General features: G+C 52.3%; 1 protein-coding gene across 4 annotated transcripts in view; it reads right to left on the bottom strand.

Annotated features, from left to right (window-relative positions):
• Positions 1-17,849, bottom strand: part of SYT7 (synaptotagmin 7) — a 167,552-nt gene that overhangs the window by 48,726 nt on the left and 100,977 nt on the right. Inside the window, exons 4-6 of one of the 4 annotated variants that reach the window (XM_030560843.1) lie at positions 13,006-13,137; positions 11,695-11,910; positions 5,104-5,469 (exon numbers count right to left, since the gene is read on the bottom strand). The exons of 1 other annotated variant lie outside the window; for it this stretch is intronic. In XM_030560843.1, coding sequence (XP_030416703.1) covers positions 5,104-5,469; positions 11,695-11,910; positions 13,006-13,137 — 714 coding nt within the window. The remainder of the gene's footprint in view (positions 1-5,103; positions 5,470-11,694; positions 11,911-13,005; positions 13,138-17,849) is intronic. 2 more of the 4 variants (XM_030560844.1, XM_030560845.1) reach the window with 2 other exon arrangements.

The following is a 17,849-nucleotide window of genomic DNA, read 5'->3' as shown; positions in this document are numbered from 1 at the left end:
AAACACCTTTGAGGATCTGGGCCTCAGCTTCTGGGCACCTCAGTTTCCCACTCAAAAGGGGGCTCATCATAGATTTCTGTCTCACACTGCAGCTGGGAGGACGATCTCATTCAGGTACAATGACCCAAACTAGGTGCCCTACACACCTGAATCCACCTTTAGGCCCCTCACTAAGCGGCCTGATTTTCAGAAATGTCGACCACCTGTAAATCCCACCAGTTTTCAAGAGCAGCTGGCACCTCTGAGAATCAGGCTTTTTCGGTGCCTAATTTTAGGCACCCACTTTTGATGACATTGGCCTGCTTGAATAAGGCTGGGCTTTTCAGAAAACCTAAAGATCCGAAAGCTGGTCGCTTAATTCCCTTCGTTGCCTTTGACAACTCTGGCCCTTAATCCTCCCAGCAGCAAAGCGGGACAGAAAGGCGTTTTCATCCTGCTTCACAGAGCGGGACGTTGAGGCATGGAACAGTGCAGCCGTGTGCCCAAGGTCACACTGGGTATGTCTACACTGGAGCTGTAGGTGTAAATGCTGACTTGCGGAGACCAACCCGCACTAGCCTTCGCGTGCTAAAAATAGAGTGTAGCTGTGGTGGGAGGGACTAGCCACCCAAGTGTGTGCCTAGCATCTCATCTGGGCTTGTGGCAGGTAGCTCCTCCCACCACTATGCTTCCATTTGTAGTGCACTAGCTTGATCAGAGCTAGCAAGGACATGTCTCCTCGAGCGGCAACTGTCACCTCTTGCTCCATATTAAGTGTGAGTCAGTAGCAGACCTGGGGTTAGAACCCAGTCTGCCTGACTCCTGTGAACCCCTAGACTACGCTCGCTCACTGACTGATGCCATAGGTCTCCCCTCTGATCAGTGGAGGCCTGGTATCTGTAGAGCACTTTGAGAACGTGGGTTGGAAGATGCTAAGTGCATGGAGTTATTATTATTAATGTCCTGGAAGCACACCCTTCCTTGCTGAAATAGGGAGAAGAGAGAGTCTATGCAGGAACCTCTCCAAGGCTGGGACAATATCCATTTGGTCCCCAGGGCAGTGTCAACTAGTTTGGACTAAAAGGAGCCCAGATACTCCTCCATCTCCATTTAGAACATTTCCCTCTCCAACTGCCCTCTGTCCCCCAGGTTCAGTCTGACACTATCTGCTGGGATCAAGCCCAGGCAGGACTCTTTAAAGGGAACGTTTTGAAACTCTGGGGGAAGTTGAACTTCCAGATGAGGGAGGGACCATGGCCCAGGGATCACTGCTGTTACCCTACAGTCCCAGTCCTGCAGCGGGGGAGTGGGGTGCACTAAGTGGCCTAAATTCCCCTCTCAAAGTCATTAGGCACTGAGGGTGTTCAGCTCCTGGCAGGACTGAGCCCCACATTGCTGGATTGTGTTCTAGCTCTACCACAGGTTATGGGGTGGGATGCCGGAATCACTGGGTGAGGTTCTCTGCCCTGTGCTATGCAGGAGATCAGATTAGATGATTAGAATGGGCTTAAAGTCTATCCAGCTGTGCAAAAGATGGCACACTGAGGTGCTGTGACTAGCCAGGGAGCCCACATCAGCCAAAGCAATGAGGACTAGACAGAGTGAATGGGGTCTGATCCTGTTGGAGCTGCTGCCATCAGAAGCATGGGTGATTTTGCGTTGGCAGAGGCCTAGTGCCATCTGACTCCGCTCCTAGGTAAAGCACTTCTCGGAAGTCAGGACCAGCCAAAAGCATGGCAGCAGCTGTGGGGCAGGGCCCTGCAAAGATGCTTGTCTGTTATGGGAGGATTAAGATACACCAAGTACAGAAAACAGTGGCAAAAAATACCCCTGGGCCCTGGTCCTGTTGTCTCACTCCCTGAGTGTCACTGCTGTGTTTTGTTTCTTAATGGAACTAGAAAGGTTTCCTTAGGTGAATGGGAGGCAGCTCAGATGGGGGAGAGAACTGAGAAAGGGTGAGACAAAGGCCAGACAGAGTGGGAAAGGCTGTAGAAGGTCACATGGGGCCAAACCAAGTGGGAGGGGCTACGAATGGTTGCAGGGGATGAGACAGAGCTCAGACAGAGCTAGGGAAGATCTGGATGGGCTTCTTCTACTGCATGATTTGTATCTCAGAACTGCACTGCAATTGACAGGAGAAAGGACGAGAGAGAGAGAGAAATTGGCTCCAGACATACACAAGAGAGAAAAGAAGGGGAGAGAGAATACATAGGTGCTAGAACTAAGGGTGCTGCCGCACCCTCTGGCACCATCATATACAGGTTTACAGTTTTGTTCAATGGCTCTCAGCAACCCTCCTATACAAATTGTTCCAGGCCAGCCCCTCTGAGAGGGAGCGAGGATCCCCCAGACCAAAATGGAGAGAAGGAAAACAGAGAAAGACCTTGATCAGATACCAACTAGGGATGCACTCATCTCTGCATCTAGAGACAGGGAATGCAGGCTAGCCCGGTGTGGAATGTAGATTTGATCAGTGAGTCTGGGATGGCTGCATTGCACGTGGTGAGACAGGCACATCATCCCAACCAAGTTCCAGCTGAGCCTTTGAGTCTCTTACAGATACTGGACATTTTAGGAAAGCTTTAGAGATTTTTTAAGCTGTTTTATTGGGACTATATTTTGTATTCCTCCACCTGTCATGAGCCTGACTGCTCAGGGCTCAGAGAAAGCCATGAAAGAACCCAAACTAGCACGCATGTACCTGAACATGCCACAGATTTAAAGTCTGTTATTCTGGGCCCTTTGAGGGCTAGAAGTGCTGGGTCCCATTGGGAAGCAGTTGGAGATCGCCCCTTCCTGAAGGTATAAAGCCGGGGCTCTCCTAGTCTGGATCACATCTTCCTAGGGATTTACCAAGCTTCCATCCTCTCCCATTCCTGATCACACCAACCAGCTTCCCTCATGGGCAACTCATCCCCATGTCAACCACAGCAACTGCTTGCATGGAAAAGCAATACTAGGCAGATATTTTTGTGCTCTGCATGTCTACAGAATAGCCCACTCAGCTCCAGCCTACTGGTTATGCGGGGGGGCACTGGCATGCCTGCCTTGCTATTTAAAGGCTCAGCTCCCTCTCTAGAAGAGTGAGTGTTTTCACCCACTTGAGATCCCAGGATGCTTTGCACGGATGACGCAACCTCGTTAGCGTAGCCTCCTGTGGGCCTCCAGAGGTTAATAAATGCATGTGCATTAAAATGAGGAGGAGCGGGAGTTTGATGGTAAACAAGATGAAAAACAAAGTTAATGGTTTTTTGGAAGTAATGGAACTAAATGCCTGTGCTCCTTGAAGGGCAAAAGCAACAGAACTGCTCAGCTCATTCTCTTTCTGTGGGTACTTTTTTCAACCAATTAAGGCTGGAATAAGCAAATGAAGCTGTGCAAACAGAGAGGTCTATAATCCTCTGGAGGGCTAATGAGATTCATCTATAAATCAGGAAGCAGGCAAATGGAGCCTGCTATGAAAATCTTTAAGGCTAAGGCCAGGAGGCAAAAGGGCCTTGGTGCTGAGCAGGGTGTGAACAGCCACGGAATTGGCTGAATTAATAGCAAATTAACCCCAAGGATTCTGATCACCATCATTGGTGTAGTGAGTCTGCATCTTCCATCCAAAGATCTGAAAGAGCTTTACATATGAATTACACCTGACGCGCCGTGCCCTCCATTAGGCAGGATGGATTCCCTGCCGTGAGTGAGAGCCTCAACAGGCGTCAGTCGGCATGGTTCCTTACCCATCGAAGTAGTTACCTGGCATCTGAGCACTGCCCACTCACTAATGGGTTTTAGTCTCAGAACACTGCTCTGAGGTCAGGAAGCATTATCCCATTTCACAGATGGGGAACTGAGGCACAGGGCAGAGTAAGTGCACAGCCCAGGTCTCTTGAAGCCCAGTCTAGAGTTCTAACCACCAGACCATCCTTCCCATCCACCACTGAGTCAAGGGAGCAATGCTGACTTACAGCAACTGGGGATCTGGCCCATTCACGCCAATGGCATTGCATCAGTTTACGCCAGCTGAAGATCTGGCCCAACGTGTAGTACACTCTATGGTTCCCACTGTATATGGGCCCCACTGGCTAAAGAGTGAATGGAAGAGCAGGGCGCTTGGGAGAGTATTGGCAGGGGAGGGGCACATGCTCAGAAGATAAGTGAGATTGTCATAAGCAGAGATATAGTGACAGCGAGGGACTCGGCTTAGTCCATGGCGTTGGGAATGTAAAAGCCATCACTGATAGGAGACGCATTTACAACTGATGAGAGATCGCCCACCTCCAGCTGCTCTGACACAGCTGCATTTAGGGATCACGGCCGTGAAGGATCTGTGGGCTAACACTCCCATGGATAAGCACAGACAATTGCCTCCTTCATGGTGGGAATGTCAGTTTCCAAGCAGTACACAGAGAGTCCAGCCCATGGCGGGAAGAGAATTCCTGTCCCTGAGCTGACAGGCTCTCTCCTCTGCTGAAGGCAAGACCATGTACTGTCTGCAGCTGCACCTGGGGATGGATCCAGGACCACACGGGCACTTTCTCCCGGGTCTGATCCAGGATTTTGGTTCAGCCCATTCTATAGACAGTGAGGCAGCTGCGGAGCGAGGAGTCAGACCTGCAGTTCCCCAAGTTTGTGGGGTTTTGGAACCAGGATTCAGCAGCTCTGCTAAGACGGACTCGACAGGCCTGTTCTCCTGCTTTGGTAGAAGGAAGTGGATGGGACCTACGGTTCCCTGAGGCAGGAGGGCTGGGCCCCAAAAGTTCCTCTCCAGCCAAATTCACAGAATGCTTTAGTCTGAGATTTTACTGGATATGTGGGGTAAAGCAACTGGATTTGATGGGAGCAGAGAGGGAGGGAGGGAGAGAACTTTCCCCCAGACATATTTGGAGGGAGAGGAAGGAGAGAGAGCCCCTCTCTTTCTCAGTGTCTCATGGATTGGGGACAGAGATCCACGCAGGGTAACAGCTGCCTCTGCCACATGCAAATAAGGATTAGAGCAGTGAGAGGGCTGGTGGCGTAGACCACGAGAGAGGAAAATTCAGTGGCCGGCATGGCATTGGGTGCCTGCCACGGGCTAGCAAAGAAGGAGCAGATGAAACAAATGAGAGAGAGAGAGAGAAGAGAAAGAGAACTTACAGGAAGGACTTCACGTCCAAGCCTCGGTTGCGAATCTGCCCCACCACGTGGTCCCAGCTCCCGGGGTTGGAGCGGCTTCGGCCACCAGCCGTCCGGTGTTTGGAGCCAGCAGAGACCCCTTGCCGCGACTGGCCGCTCCGGCCCCGGGGGTTGCCGCCGCTGGAAGAGGAGCTGGTGTGAGACTGTAGGTGCCCCAGGCTCTGGCTGGTGGTGGGCTGGCTGTGGTTGCTTTTCTGGTGCTGGCTAAGTGGCTGCTGGAGGCTCTGCTGGCGCATCAGCGTGCGGGGACGCTGGCATTTCAGGTCTCCTGCTGAGGTGGGGATATACTCAAGGGTAGTGGCTGTGGACATGGTGGAGTCCTCGAAACTTAGGGAGGGGGAGGGCAAAGGAGAGGAAAGAAAGGAGAAGAAGGTGAAGGGGCAAAATTGGAGAAAGCAAAAAAAGAGAGTTAGAGAGAAGATGCCCCAGCGTGGTACGCTCTCTGCTGGGGGTCTTCGGAACCAGCAAGCCGCCCCTCTAGGTCTTGGCCCTGTCTCTGCTTTCCCAGAGGCGCAAGCTTTCTGCCCCGTGTCCATCTCACTTGTCTGTCCGCCCCACTCCATGTCTCCTAGACCTGTCCGATCCTTGAGGGCTTGGCGTGTCCGTGCCCGTGAGCCAACGCTGGGGATACTGCTGTCCCCGTTCCTTTCCCACTCAGCTCACAGGAAGCCTGTGCCTTCTCAGCACACCGGCCGACCTCCTTTCTGAACTAATTAGGCTGCTGCATGAAGGCGAACCCCCCAGTGTCTGTGCTGCTTCCCATCACGTGGGAAACGCCCCTCTCCCCATTGGCTGCAGCTGGGCAGCCACTCAGTCCCTCAAAGGGACTGTGAGGTTGGGGGCTCTCCAAAGTCCTGGAACTGGGCTCCTCAGCAAAATTCAGGCCAAGCTGGTGTGAAAAAGGCGCATTCCCAGCCACTCAGGTTCCAAGTTCAAGCACCACAGAAGCCCCTCAAGTGTACTGTGCACATTCCCTTGGGCACACCAGCAATGTCAGGCCTGGCGCATGCGTGGGGCAATGACTTCCCAGTATTCTCTCTCCTGATTGGCTGCCCCTTCCTCTGCCCCCACCACAAACATGCCGGTGATGGTGTAGTGCCAATTGGGAGGCAGTCCAAAGCCCAGCCATGAAGTGAAAGCCCCTGGACTCAAGCTTTCCTTTGCCCTGCAGAGAGGGGGAAGATGCCTGCTTGTCTCTTGCATCTGTGTTTTTTAGCTTTCGGGATGGCTCTGCATTTAAGGGCCAGATGCTCAGCCGGGGTAAATCAGGGATGCATCACTGACTCCAAAGGGACAACGGCCAGGTCACGATCTGGCCTTTGCAGTGTTTGAACCCTGGTGGAAAGGGCTGGTGGCACTGCTGAAAAATACAGCCAGCTGCCCACATGGGGACAGGGGCTCATCTGGGCATGAGATACGGAGCGCATGAGCTGACCCAGGATAGAGCACATGGCAAGATAATGCAATGGTTCAACTAGCTCAGGGGTCGGCAACCTTTCAGAATTGCTGTGCCGAGTCTTCATTTATTCACTCTGATTTAAGGTTTCGCGTGCCAGTAATACATTTTAACGTTTTTAGAAGGTCTCTTTCTATAAGTCTATAATAAATAACTAAACTCTTGTTGTATGTAAAGTAAATAAGGCTTTTAAAATGTTTAAGAAGATTCATTTAAAATTAAATTAAAATGCAGAGCCCCCGGACTGGTGGCCAGAACCTGGGCAGTGTGAGTGCCACTGAAAATCAGCTTGCGTGCAGCCTTCGGCACCCGTGCCATAGGTTGCCTACCCCTGAACTAGCTAACCATGCAGCCAGACCCATGGGTGATCACACGGCTAAACATGCAGCCAGGCACATGGTAGCGCACCCAGATAAACACACAGTCACATACATGGCAGAGCACCCTGATAAACACAGCCAGATACATGGCAGAGCACCCAGAAAAAATGCACAGTCAGATACATGGTAGAGCACCCAGATAAACACAGCCAGATACATGGCAGAGCACCCAGATAAACACAGCCAGATATATGGTAGCGCACCCAGATAAACACACTGTCAGATACATGGTAGAGCATACAGATAAACACAGCTAGATTCATGGCAGAGCACCCAGATAAACACACAGTCAGATACATGGTAGAGCATACAGATAAACACAGCTAGATACATGGCAGAGCACCCAGATAAACACACGGTCAGATACATGGCAGAGCATCCAGATAAACACACGGTCAGATACATGGCAGAGCACCCAGATAAACACACGGTCAGATACATGGCAGAGCACCCAGATAAACACAGCTAGATACATGTCAGAGCACCCAGATAAACACACGGTCAGATACATGGTAGAGCACCAAGATAAACACACAGCCAGATAGAGGGTAGAGCACAGCCAGACAAAACTGAGCATGCAAAGTAGCACATAGCTGAGCACACGATGGAACCCGTGGCTAGTGCCCCAACTGGGAATGCAATGGAGCACCTGGCTGAAGACATGATAGAGCCCACAGCTGAGCACACAGTTCCTGGATATTTGACAAAGCCCGTTGCTGAGCACACAGCTGTCACATGAGAGCATGCACCTGGAGCACATGGCTGGGCGCAAGGCAGAGCACATGGCCATGCACGCATACAGAGCACCCAGTTAGGCACTCAGCTGGACAGTCAATGAAGCAGGTAGCTAAACGTGATTGAACAGAGGAGCATGTGGCCAGGACCCAACTAACCTCTTTGTCCCCCAGCTCTGCTGCTGCCATGAGGACATGCCTTCGGCTGAGACGTCCCTGTAGCAGCCGGCTGGGGTGAGGCCAGGGTATTCACCATTCACCCTGATGGTCATTTCAAACCTAAGACCCTGCATGGTTCCCAAGAGTACAAAGGAAGAACAGCCCAGCCACGGTGGCAGCAGATGCCACCTCCGTGGCACATACCAGACGGGCCCCAGAGGAATCGCTTTCACCGTGGCAGCAGCAGGAAAACCTTGACTACTTTCTATGTAGGTTTGGGCTGTAATTATGGCTGAAACACAATGGTGAAGCTGCGCCTTCGTGCATCACGCAGAGAGCAGAAAGGAGAGAGGGAGAGAAAAAAGAAAGATTGAGAAAGAGAGAGATCAAGAAAGAATAAAAGGAAAGAGAAAAAGTGAAGTCCTGAATAAGCAGAGTCTGCCTCAAAGACCCAGGTGCCCTGGAGAGGTGTGTCACCCAGCTGGCATTGCCTCTGGCTTGGTGTATATTTTTGGGTTCCTTGGCAAACGTGATTCGGAAGGAGCAATGCCATCTGGGTGACAAGTCCCCAAGGGCAGCCCCTCTGCTGCCTGGTATGAAGCAGAGATGGGCCTTTCCCAGCCGCTGCCTTCGCTTCCATGCTCAGCGACCTCATTTCAGTTTTCTATCAAATCCTAAATTAGTCCAATTTACAATCTCTCAATCACAGGAAACTAAAATTGGCTAATCTAGGCCCTGAGCCAGCGGAATATATAAATTTCTCTCAGCAGTAACTGACACATGGGAGCTGCTTCTGATGCAGAGGGGACTGTACGAACCTGGCATCAAGCACACCTAGCACTCTGGCATCTGCTAGTACCTACTCCTGCCCCCACGATATTGCTGTTCCTATGGCACAAGCGAGTGAAGGTCAACCTCCTCCAGACACACAATGCAATGGAGAGTCCCATCACAGGTATCAGCTACAGGAGCGGTTGTGTTACTCCCCAGCAAAAGGAACTTCATTAAAATACAGCCAGGCCTGTGAAGCAGATCAATTTCCTCTGCTAGAAATCTTCTTAAAACAGGGCACATTGTATTTAAAAAAGCAGTAAAGACAAAGTCAAGAGGAAATTCATGACAATGCAAAGGCATTACAGTCTAGAAATTCAGAGCTAAATTTTCTCAAACACCCTAACTCTGCTCCATTTCCCACTCTTAAATGCACTAACCACATGTCATAGATTGGTGCCTGTGCCAAGTGCTTCAAGTCATTTTCAAAAGTTTGTCAAATCTATCTATCTAGCTAGTTACACCCCGCTATCTATCTATTTATCTATGTATCTATCTATCTATCTATCCATCTATCCATCCATCCATCCTTATGCACACTCATCCATCCATCGCAACTTCGATCCATATATCCATTCTTCCATCTATCCATCCATCCATCACTACTCCCACCCACATGGTAGTTGAACACCTGAGCAAGTCCTCTCTGGAACAGGTAATGTGTCTGGGGACCATATATAGAAAGTGTGATGTGAGTGTTGTCCTGTCTTGCTCCAGTGAGCATTTGTGGGAAGGAGAGATCTTTACTCTGTATCAAATAGATGGGAGGCAGGTGCTCTGCTTGACACAGTCCACGAGCGTGGATTTGAGGAGGGATTGTAGTTGGGTATGTTGTTTCAATGAAGTGATAATGCAGTTTGCAAATCTTAAGACAGAAAGGGGTCTCTATAATAGGGGCATGTAGCTCATATAGGAAATGTAGGGAAAGGGCCATTGGAAAAATGTCTAAGGGATACAGAAGGTTGTTCAGGGACAGAGTTAAGGTTATTTATGGAACCTTAACTCTGAATTTCCACAGTTTCTTTCTTTTTTCTCTTTTTTTGTAAATTGAATCTTAACTTACAATTTCCTGGCTTTCAAATTATTCTTTATAACAATAAGACTTTAACAAAATTTTAAATGACAAATTTGAATATGTTATTAAAACCTTACTGGCATCTTAACAAAGCATTTTGTCTGGGAATTTCCTTAGTTTTTTTTTTAAATGAATATATTTCAACACAATTATATGTGAAAACACACCATACATCAATATATGTTCTTCTACTTTGCTGTATTTCTAGTTAGGGTGCAGAATTATACATGATATTTAGTGAATTACAGCACAGCATAGTATCTGAGTTAAATACTGCATCATTGGAGTCTGTATCTTCCTCGATCTCGGGCAGTTTAACCAACAGAGATTAGAAATTTAAGGCCAGATCCTCAATCTGGTGCAAAACACTGTAGCTCCATGTAAGTGAATAGAGCTACGCCAATTTACAGCAGCCGAGAATCTGGTCCAAAACCTTTAACCCAAACTGAGTTACGAGTGTCCTAAAGAAACTCTGTTTTTTTCTAACTCTGATAAACCTCAAACTTTTCCCCAAGTTCCCCTCTGACATCAGACTAAGGGAGTAAAATTTTGGGGCCCAAAAATTTAGTTTATTGCAAAAGTTAGGCCAAATCTGGACATAGAATGGACTCCAAGAAGTCAGTACTGCCATTAGCCCCGTCCATGGGGGTGGGACTAAGAATGCTCCTGCCTCCAAGGGTAGGAATGGGATAGCCCAAGAGTGGGGCAATCTACCAGCTGTTTCACTACACAAACCAATGACTCCATATTGGAGTGTTCATCCATTGGAGCAATCCACTAGTAAATTACCAGAGCATCATCTTTGCCTTGGCCCTTTCTGTAGGTCCTCACATCCAGGCTGGGTCTACACATTCTCCTGCACACCACCTCTAAGATCTGGGTCTACACATTCTCCTGCACACCACCTCTAAGATCCATACCTCTAATAGTTTCATCCAAGCGCACCCCGTCTTGACCAACCTCCTCCTCTCTGGCCTTGACAAAAGCAGCCCTGCCCCACTTATCTCCTGTTAAAAACATCATCACAAAGATCATTTTCCTGGCTTGTAGCTTTGACGTTCTCACCCCTCTCCTTCCACTGCTCTGCTGGCTCCTCCTCCACCACATCAAAGACAAATGACTTCTCACTTTCAAGGTCCTCTCCGGCCAAGCCCCATCCTACCCAATGTCTCTCCAATGTCGCCAAGAGGTCGGATCCCCTTCCGCTTTGCCCGGGCTTCCATCATCCACTTTTTAAATGTTCAGACAGGCCCCTTCATGCTCTCTCCCTCACGTACGGCAGAAGCTCCCCATGGACATCCACAAAGACACCTCGGTGTCCTCCTTCAAACTCTCCTGTCTAGACCCACCTGTGGTCTCTAGCCTTCTACTTTGATTGTAAACTCTTTGGGGCAGAGACTGTCTTTTCCTGTTTGTACAGCACCTAGCACAATCACAGAAATAGAGGTCTGGAAAGGACCTCAAGAAGTCATCCAGTCCATCCCCCTAACCTAAGGCAGGACCAAGTGTACCTAGACAAGTGCTGACAGGTGGTTGTCAAACCTGTTCTCCAATGACAGGGACTCCACACTGGGGCCTTGGGTTCTGACTGGGGTCCCCCAGATGCTACCACAATGGAGATAATGACAATGCTTTGCCAAGGATCAAGGGAATTCTCATCACACACGGGGTTAAATCCCCATCAGGTGACGACGTGTTTCCTGCCATCTCAGACATTCCAGACTGCCCTGTCCGATCCCACTGGGGTGGAGTAATCCCCTCACACGACCCCACGTTCTCCTGGACCTTCTGCCTGACCCCAGCGTGGGGGATAAGCCACTCAAACAGCAGGATATTCACCCAACCCCATGCTCTACTGGACCCCATGCTGCAGTGCCTCATGGGGCCGGGCTGGGCCTGTGAAGCACTCTCACTCACTTGGATAGGCTGAGCTTCCCTGCTGCTAGGTGGCTCTGCACCGTGTGCCATCGGCCTCTCCCCGCCTTCCCATTGCTGGGCTCGCTGTGGGCAGACAGGCTGCTCTTCATGCCGTCCTCTCGGAGCTGCTGCTTCTCCCCCAGGCGTCCTTCTCGCTCCCCCGCCAACCCCGAAGCAGAAGAGGCGGCCAACTTAGCACCCGACAGCAGAGAGCCACTGGGGTGGGCAAGATCCACCAGGATGGGCGCGAGGGGGGGTGGCGGGGAGGAGGCCACACGTGGGGGGAGAAAGAGAGAGAGAGAGAAAGAGAGAGACAGACAGACAAGAGACAGACAGAGAGAGAAAGAGAGACATCAGCACTGCAAAAGAAAGGGCTGAGGGGGAGCCTTTGGCAACAGGGAGAGGAGAGAAAAAACAACAGGCGGCCCCGGCTCGGTGGTGAGTGTGTGATGGCAGCAAAGTTACGTTATCCCATAGACAACGAGGGGTTAAACGATGGAGAAAACTGTTAGGAGAGGCACCAGTACAGGCAGAGGGAGAGAAAAGCCATGTTAGTGAGAGCTTACCAGCATCAGAGTCACCACCACACAGTGCAAATGCAGAGTACACGCTGAGGGGGGACCCAAACGCGCAACCCCATCCTGTGCTGCAGACAAGGGGGGCCGCGGGGGTGGGGGAGGGAGAGCAGAGGGGACCTGGGGCAGCGGGAGGGGGGCGCTAGCCTCTCTCAGTGAGTCACCTAGGGCAGTGGTTCCCAATCCATTGGGGCAGCTGTTCCAGTCTAGCAGGCAAAGGGCCTGGGCTGAACTTTGGCCAAGTCAATGGCAAGCTTCTCACTGGCTGGCGTGAGCTTTGTATCAGATCCTGAGGACACCGCTGTGCCAGCCTGTGCCCACCACTGCTTCCCATTCAGTGGGCTGTGCTCTATTCCACCCTGGAGCTTGGGTCCAGCCTCGAAAGGGGGCAGCCCAATGCAGCGGTGCCTTGTGAAGGGCCACTGAAGTCCCTGGCAATGCTCTCTCTGACTTGGATTTGAGCCTAAGAGAGTGAGGGGCTGAGCCCAGGGAACTGGCCTGGCGTACCAGTACTGGCGCCCGTGCCAGTGGTTGGGAACCACTGAAATGGGGGGGGGAAGGCAGGAGGGGTTGCTCGTCTCCATGGCTGTCTGCCCATGGGGGTGGAGTGTGTCGGGAGAAGAGGTGGAGCAAAGAGGAAGAGAAGGAAGGTGAAGGGGAGGAGAGGGTGGGTGGGTGGGTGGTGGGTTGCGCATATACTCACTACACATGATCAACCAGGTAACGAGAGACTCACTTGAGGGAAAGTCGTGGATCACCGTATGGGGCGTAAGGTGAAATGTTTAGTATAAACTCCTTGGGAGGGTAGGAGCTCCATTTCTGCTGCACTGTGTTGTCATTGTTATTCCAAAAGTCTCTGTCTAGATCACTACATCGGCCGGAGAAGAGGGGAGAAAGAAAAGGGAAATACAAGAGAGAGAATCTGAATTCCTGCGAGGGGAGGAAGGAGAAAAAAAATCAACCCCCTCCCCCTCAAAACCAGAAAGAAGCCAGGTTAGAAAGGAGAGCAGCTCCGTCTCCTCCTGTGAAAGAAAAGCCACAGCGGTAGCAGCATCGGCCTGCCACACACATACACATCCACGCACACACGGAGGGAGGATGGACTGGGGACAAACGAAGGAAGAGCATCAGAAAGACGGGAGCAGGTGCCTCCAGAAGCTGGTAGGAGAGAGAGAGAGAGATGGAGCGCAGGTTAAAGGAGAGTCCGCTGGACACAGCAACCTGGTAATGTCTCGCCAGGCTCCCTGCTCTGTTCCTGGGAACAGCTTCAAGGCAGTTCTCGCCACATCCCAATTATCCTGCCCCCTGGATGATGGCAGAACTGATGGCTCCAGGCATTCAGAAATCAGGAGGCACGCCCTCAAAAACATGAGATTGGCCTAAAAATGAGGCAGTTTGGGAGTATTAGGGAGTCATGCTCTCAAGCTTTCTTGGCAACCATTACTGGGCTGGAAACGCACTGTAGGTGTTACCACAGAAGCTGAGATTCTCACAGACTCACGAGTCCAAGAGCTGGGGTCATCAGGAAAACATCCAGTTGCTCGAGACTTACAATATAATCGCTAGAGCTGGCAATGGGGCAGTACAAAACGTAGCCCCCCAGCATTGAGACAGCGGCAGAATCCATTACAGTCTTGGAGAATGACTGACATCTTTCAAGAAACTGGAGGTCAGCATGGTGTGGGGAATGTCATCTTCAGACAAAGGGGAAATGAGCTGGCAGGACTCAACACCCAGGTCCCAAGGCATGGGAAGATGTGGGATTTGGGGAATGGAAAGATTCTAAGAACATTTGATAAAGTTGGGAGTCAAGCTAGGGTGATGGTCCATCAGGATCTCCCCAGACTGGCCTCTGAGAGACACTGAGCCAGGACCATAGTCAGATTTGCTCAGCCATCACTTCGAGATTTGCTAGAAACCCCAGCTGGAGAGAGGAGAGGGACCCGGGGAGCAATTCAAGAGACACACAGGACTAGTATTTGAAACTAGCCACTAAAAACCTGAGAGGGATGGCAAATCCACCAACGGGTTCTTATTCCCGTCTGTCTTCCACCTAGATAGGCATTGTCCATCACCAGGACTCATCTTAATACAGCAGAGGTGGAGAACCAAAGCTAATAGCACCCTGCTCTAGATGTAGTGCTCCTCTCTAATCCAGAGCTACTGACACTGCTCCAGATGTGCAAATCCTCCCTGAAGGATCCTGGACAGATGAAACCCTGCTCCAGATGTGAGACCTCTCCCTGCAGGATCCACAGCTGACATCCTGCTCCAGATGTGTAATCCCTCCCTGCAGGATCCAGAACTAATGCCACTCTGCTCCAGATGTGAGACCCTCCTCTCCTAGAAAACCTGTACTAAGGGTAACCCTCTTGTCCCATCCTGCGGCACAAGGTCAGTCCCCACTTGGCGGTGCAGCGGGAGCCAGGGAGCGTGATTCAGCAGGGCGTGCACTGCGACTGCCTGGCTGTACATCTCCTCAGACTCTAAATAGGTCACTTCATGCCACGGACAGATCAGAGACAAGCCTTATCTACCCATCGCCTCCTGACTTCAGAAAGCCACCAATGGCTTCCTGGTGCTCGACCTGGAGTATGTGGGATCCGACAAGCAGCACCTTTGAAGTCAAGTGGTACTGCGGCAAATTCATCAGAGACTTCAAAGGTCCCCAGCAGGCTGCATGCCTGCACTCAGCCCCAGCTCCCCTCATTAATTCCTCCAGTCCTCCTGCGGTTCTGGCATGAAACGGCCTCTCCAAACACAGAGAGCGAGATGAAAGGCCGAGGAGAGGGGGTCGTGCGGGCCCCGGGGGCCACTGCCTTTAGCCTCCGACCACAAGGCTCGCTCACAACCCGGTGGAGGGAAGGGGGAAAGGGAGAAAGAAAGTGGAGGGGAGGCAGGGAAGGGAAAAGAGAGGGGTGGGGAGAGAAAGAGAGAAGAGAGGGTGGAGGAGAGAGGGAGAGACAAAGGGTTTCTGATTTGCAGCTCTCTCCCTCAGTCAGGGCCAGCTAGTTGGGCATCGGAGGCTGAGCTGTCTGGAGAGTCTCTTGTCACCAGTGCTGGGAGACCCTCGAGGCTTCTGGGAAGTGGCAGCTTTCGAGTCCCGAGGAGAGAGAGCAAAGAGTCTCGACTGGGCGGCGTACCCCTTGGGGAGTAGGCAGACCCTTCCAGAGAGAGAGAGTGGACTGTCTGAGGAGTGGATGGTGTGATGCAGTAGGGGCTGTCTGTGTGGGGAATGGGAGAGCAAGGGAGGACTTTAGGGGATGGATGATACCGGAGCCTGTAACCTGAGCTAGGTAAGGGAGGGGAAAGGTCAACACCTTTGACCGGGAAGGGGAAAAAAGGAAGGGAGTGGCAGGAGGGAAGCAGTTTTGAGTTTGGGCTTGGGGCTGTGTGGGCGGAATTCAGGGTATCCTAGCTAGAATCCAAGCACCCTGAAAGCCCAAAAGGACTCGATGGAGGGGTCCTGACTGTGCCTGCAAGCTCTGCTGTAACCTGTGTTCCTGTTGTCCAATAAACCTTCTGTTTTACTGGCTGGCTGAGAGTCACTGTGGGTCCCAGGAAGAGGGGTGCAGGACTGGACTCCCCACACTCCGTGACAGATGGGGTGAGTGTCTGCGGTGTAGGATGGCATGTCTCAGGCTAGCTCTTTGTCCCCTGAGTGACTCCTCTCCTCAGGGGGCAGCCTGCACACCACTCCTCTGCGACTCATCACGGACCTCACCTCTCATTACTTCACTCATCAGCGGGGTCAGGGACATCAACCAGGTCTGGAGCATGCATTGGGGCCACCACGTGGGCACTGCATGAAGGGGCATGTTGCCCAAGGTCCCCTGGCCCACATGAGGACAGGCGCTGCCACTCTTGGACCTATGCTAGGGAAGATCCCATACACCCAAAGACCCTGGCGCACATACTTGATCCACAATAACTGCACCACTGGCAGGCCCATGGAGGGGCAGCTCTGGTCACAGCAGGTGAGGAGAGAGCTTGGCATGACGTAAGCTCTGCAAGGCACCACATAGGCTTGGTGCAGGAGGAAGCAGCCACAGGCCCACTGGAAGTGGCCGCTCCTCAGGAAGGCAGTTGGAAGGCGACAGGCTCAGCCTGGAGGAGCAATAGACATGACGATGTCCCTGGCCAGGTTGAAGTGCATCAGTCATCCACCCATCCCTCTTCACAGGGCTGCCCCCTCCCCGGCGAGCTGCCCTCCCCCGAGTCGCACAGTCCATGCCGAAGGGAATGCCAGGTTTCCAGGGCGGGTGAGGGGGGAAGAACAGGCAGAGGGCTGACCAATATCACTGTCCTGGCGCGGTGGGTAGGAACCACCTGGGGCCCAGTCATAATCACAGGGCCCAGTTCCCCTGAGGGCCCATCTTACTGCCCCGGTGGGCACTGCTCCATTGCATGATGTTACAGCACCCCAGGCCCATCACTAGCCCTTCACACCATTTCTCCACCCAAGTGAACACCTCCTAGGAGCCCTCCTGCAGCACAGCCCAGTCACGCATTACAGCCCTTGGCCCATGTCCTTTGCAGAGCGGGTGTGGGACTGCCCCATTGGCATCTCTGTCTTTGGATGCTGCCTTGGCCTCTGAACAAAGAGAAGCACCGAGAAAAGTCCTCGCTTTGGCCAATATTCCACCAGAGCGCACCATGGGAGTGCATGAGAATGGGGTGAGACATCCTGGAGACAGCCGAGTGAACAGCAGGGCCTTCGCTTGTTGTGAGACAGAGAGAACCTGAGGTGTCCCCTACCCCTGTAGGGCAGAGGGGACTCTGAGGCATCTCCCCTCCCTCTGTGGGGCAGAGGGGACCCTGAGACGTCTCCCCTCCCTCTGCGGGGCAGAGGGGACCCTGAGACATCTCCCTTCCCTCTGTGGGGCAGAGCGGATCCTGAGGCACCTCTCCCTCCCTCTATGGGGCAGAGGGGACCCTGAGATGTCTCCCTTCCCTCTGTGGGGCAGAGGGGACCCTGAGGCACCTACCCCTCCCTCTGTGGGGCAGAGGGGACCCGAGGCACCTCCCCCTCCCTCTATGGGTCAGAGGGGACCCTGAGATGTCTCCCCTCCCTCTGTGGGGCAGAGGGGCCTCTGAGGCACCTCTCCCTCCCATATGGGGCAGAGGGGACTTCTGGGTGCTGAGATGTGAATAGAGGAGAATAAATCTCATTGTGGTTGTTTCAAGCCAAGCAGGCTTCTGCAGAAGGATGTGTCCAGCAGGGCTGGGATGGGGTGGGCGTGGGAGCCCAGATTCAGTTGGTTACCTCAATGGCTGTCAATATGGAGAACAGCTAGGATCTCTGCCCCTCCATATGCCCTGGCTGCCCCTTGGGGAACATGGGCCATGCAGGAAGAAGGAAGAACCAGGGGAACTAGCTGTTGCAGGACCTGGTCTTTTATAGCAGACCCTGGCTGGCAATCAGCAGCCCCTCCAGGCATGATGCAACATGATGGCCTAACAGCCTCACCAAGCCCTGCCACCATGGCTACAAGCCTGGCATGAGGGACCTGAGGCCCTGGCTTTGCCCACCCTGAGGAAACAGCTCTGAGCACTCGCAGCCCTGGGGACAGTCCCCTG

Source organism: Gopherus evgoodei, chromosome 4 (genome assembly GCF_007399415.2).
Source record: "Gopherus evgoodei ecotype Sinaloan lineage chromosome 4, rGopEvg1_v1.p, whole genome shotgun sequence".
Classification (NCBI taxonomy): domain Eukaryota; kingdom Metazoa; phylum Chordata; order Testudines; family Testudinidae; genus Gopherus; species Gopherus evgoodei.
Note: the sequence above shows the minus strand (reverse complement) of the source record. Positions and strands in the feature narration are given on the sequence as shown.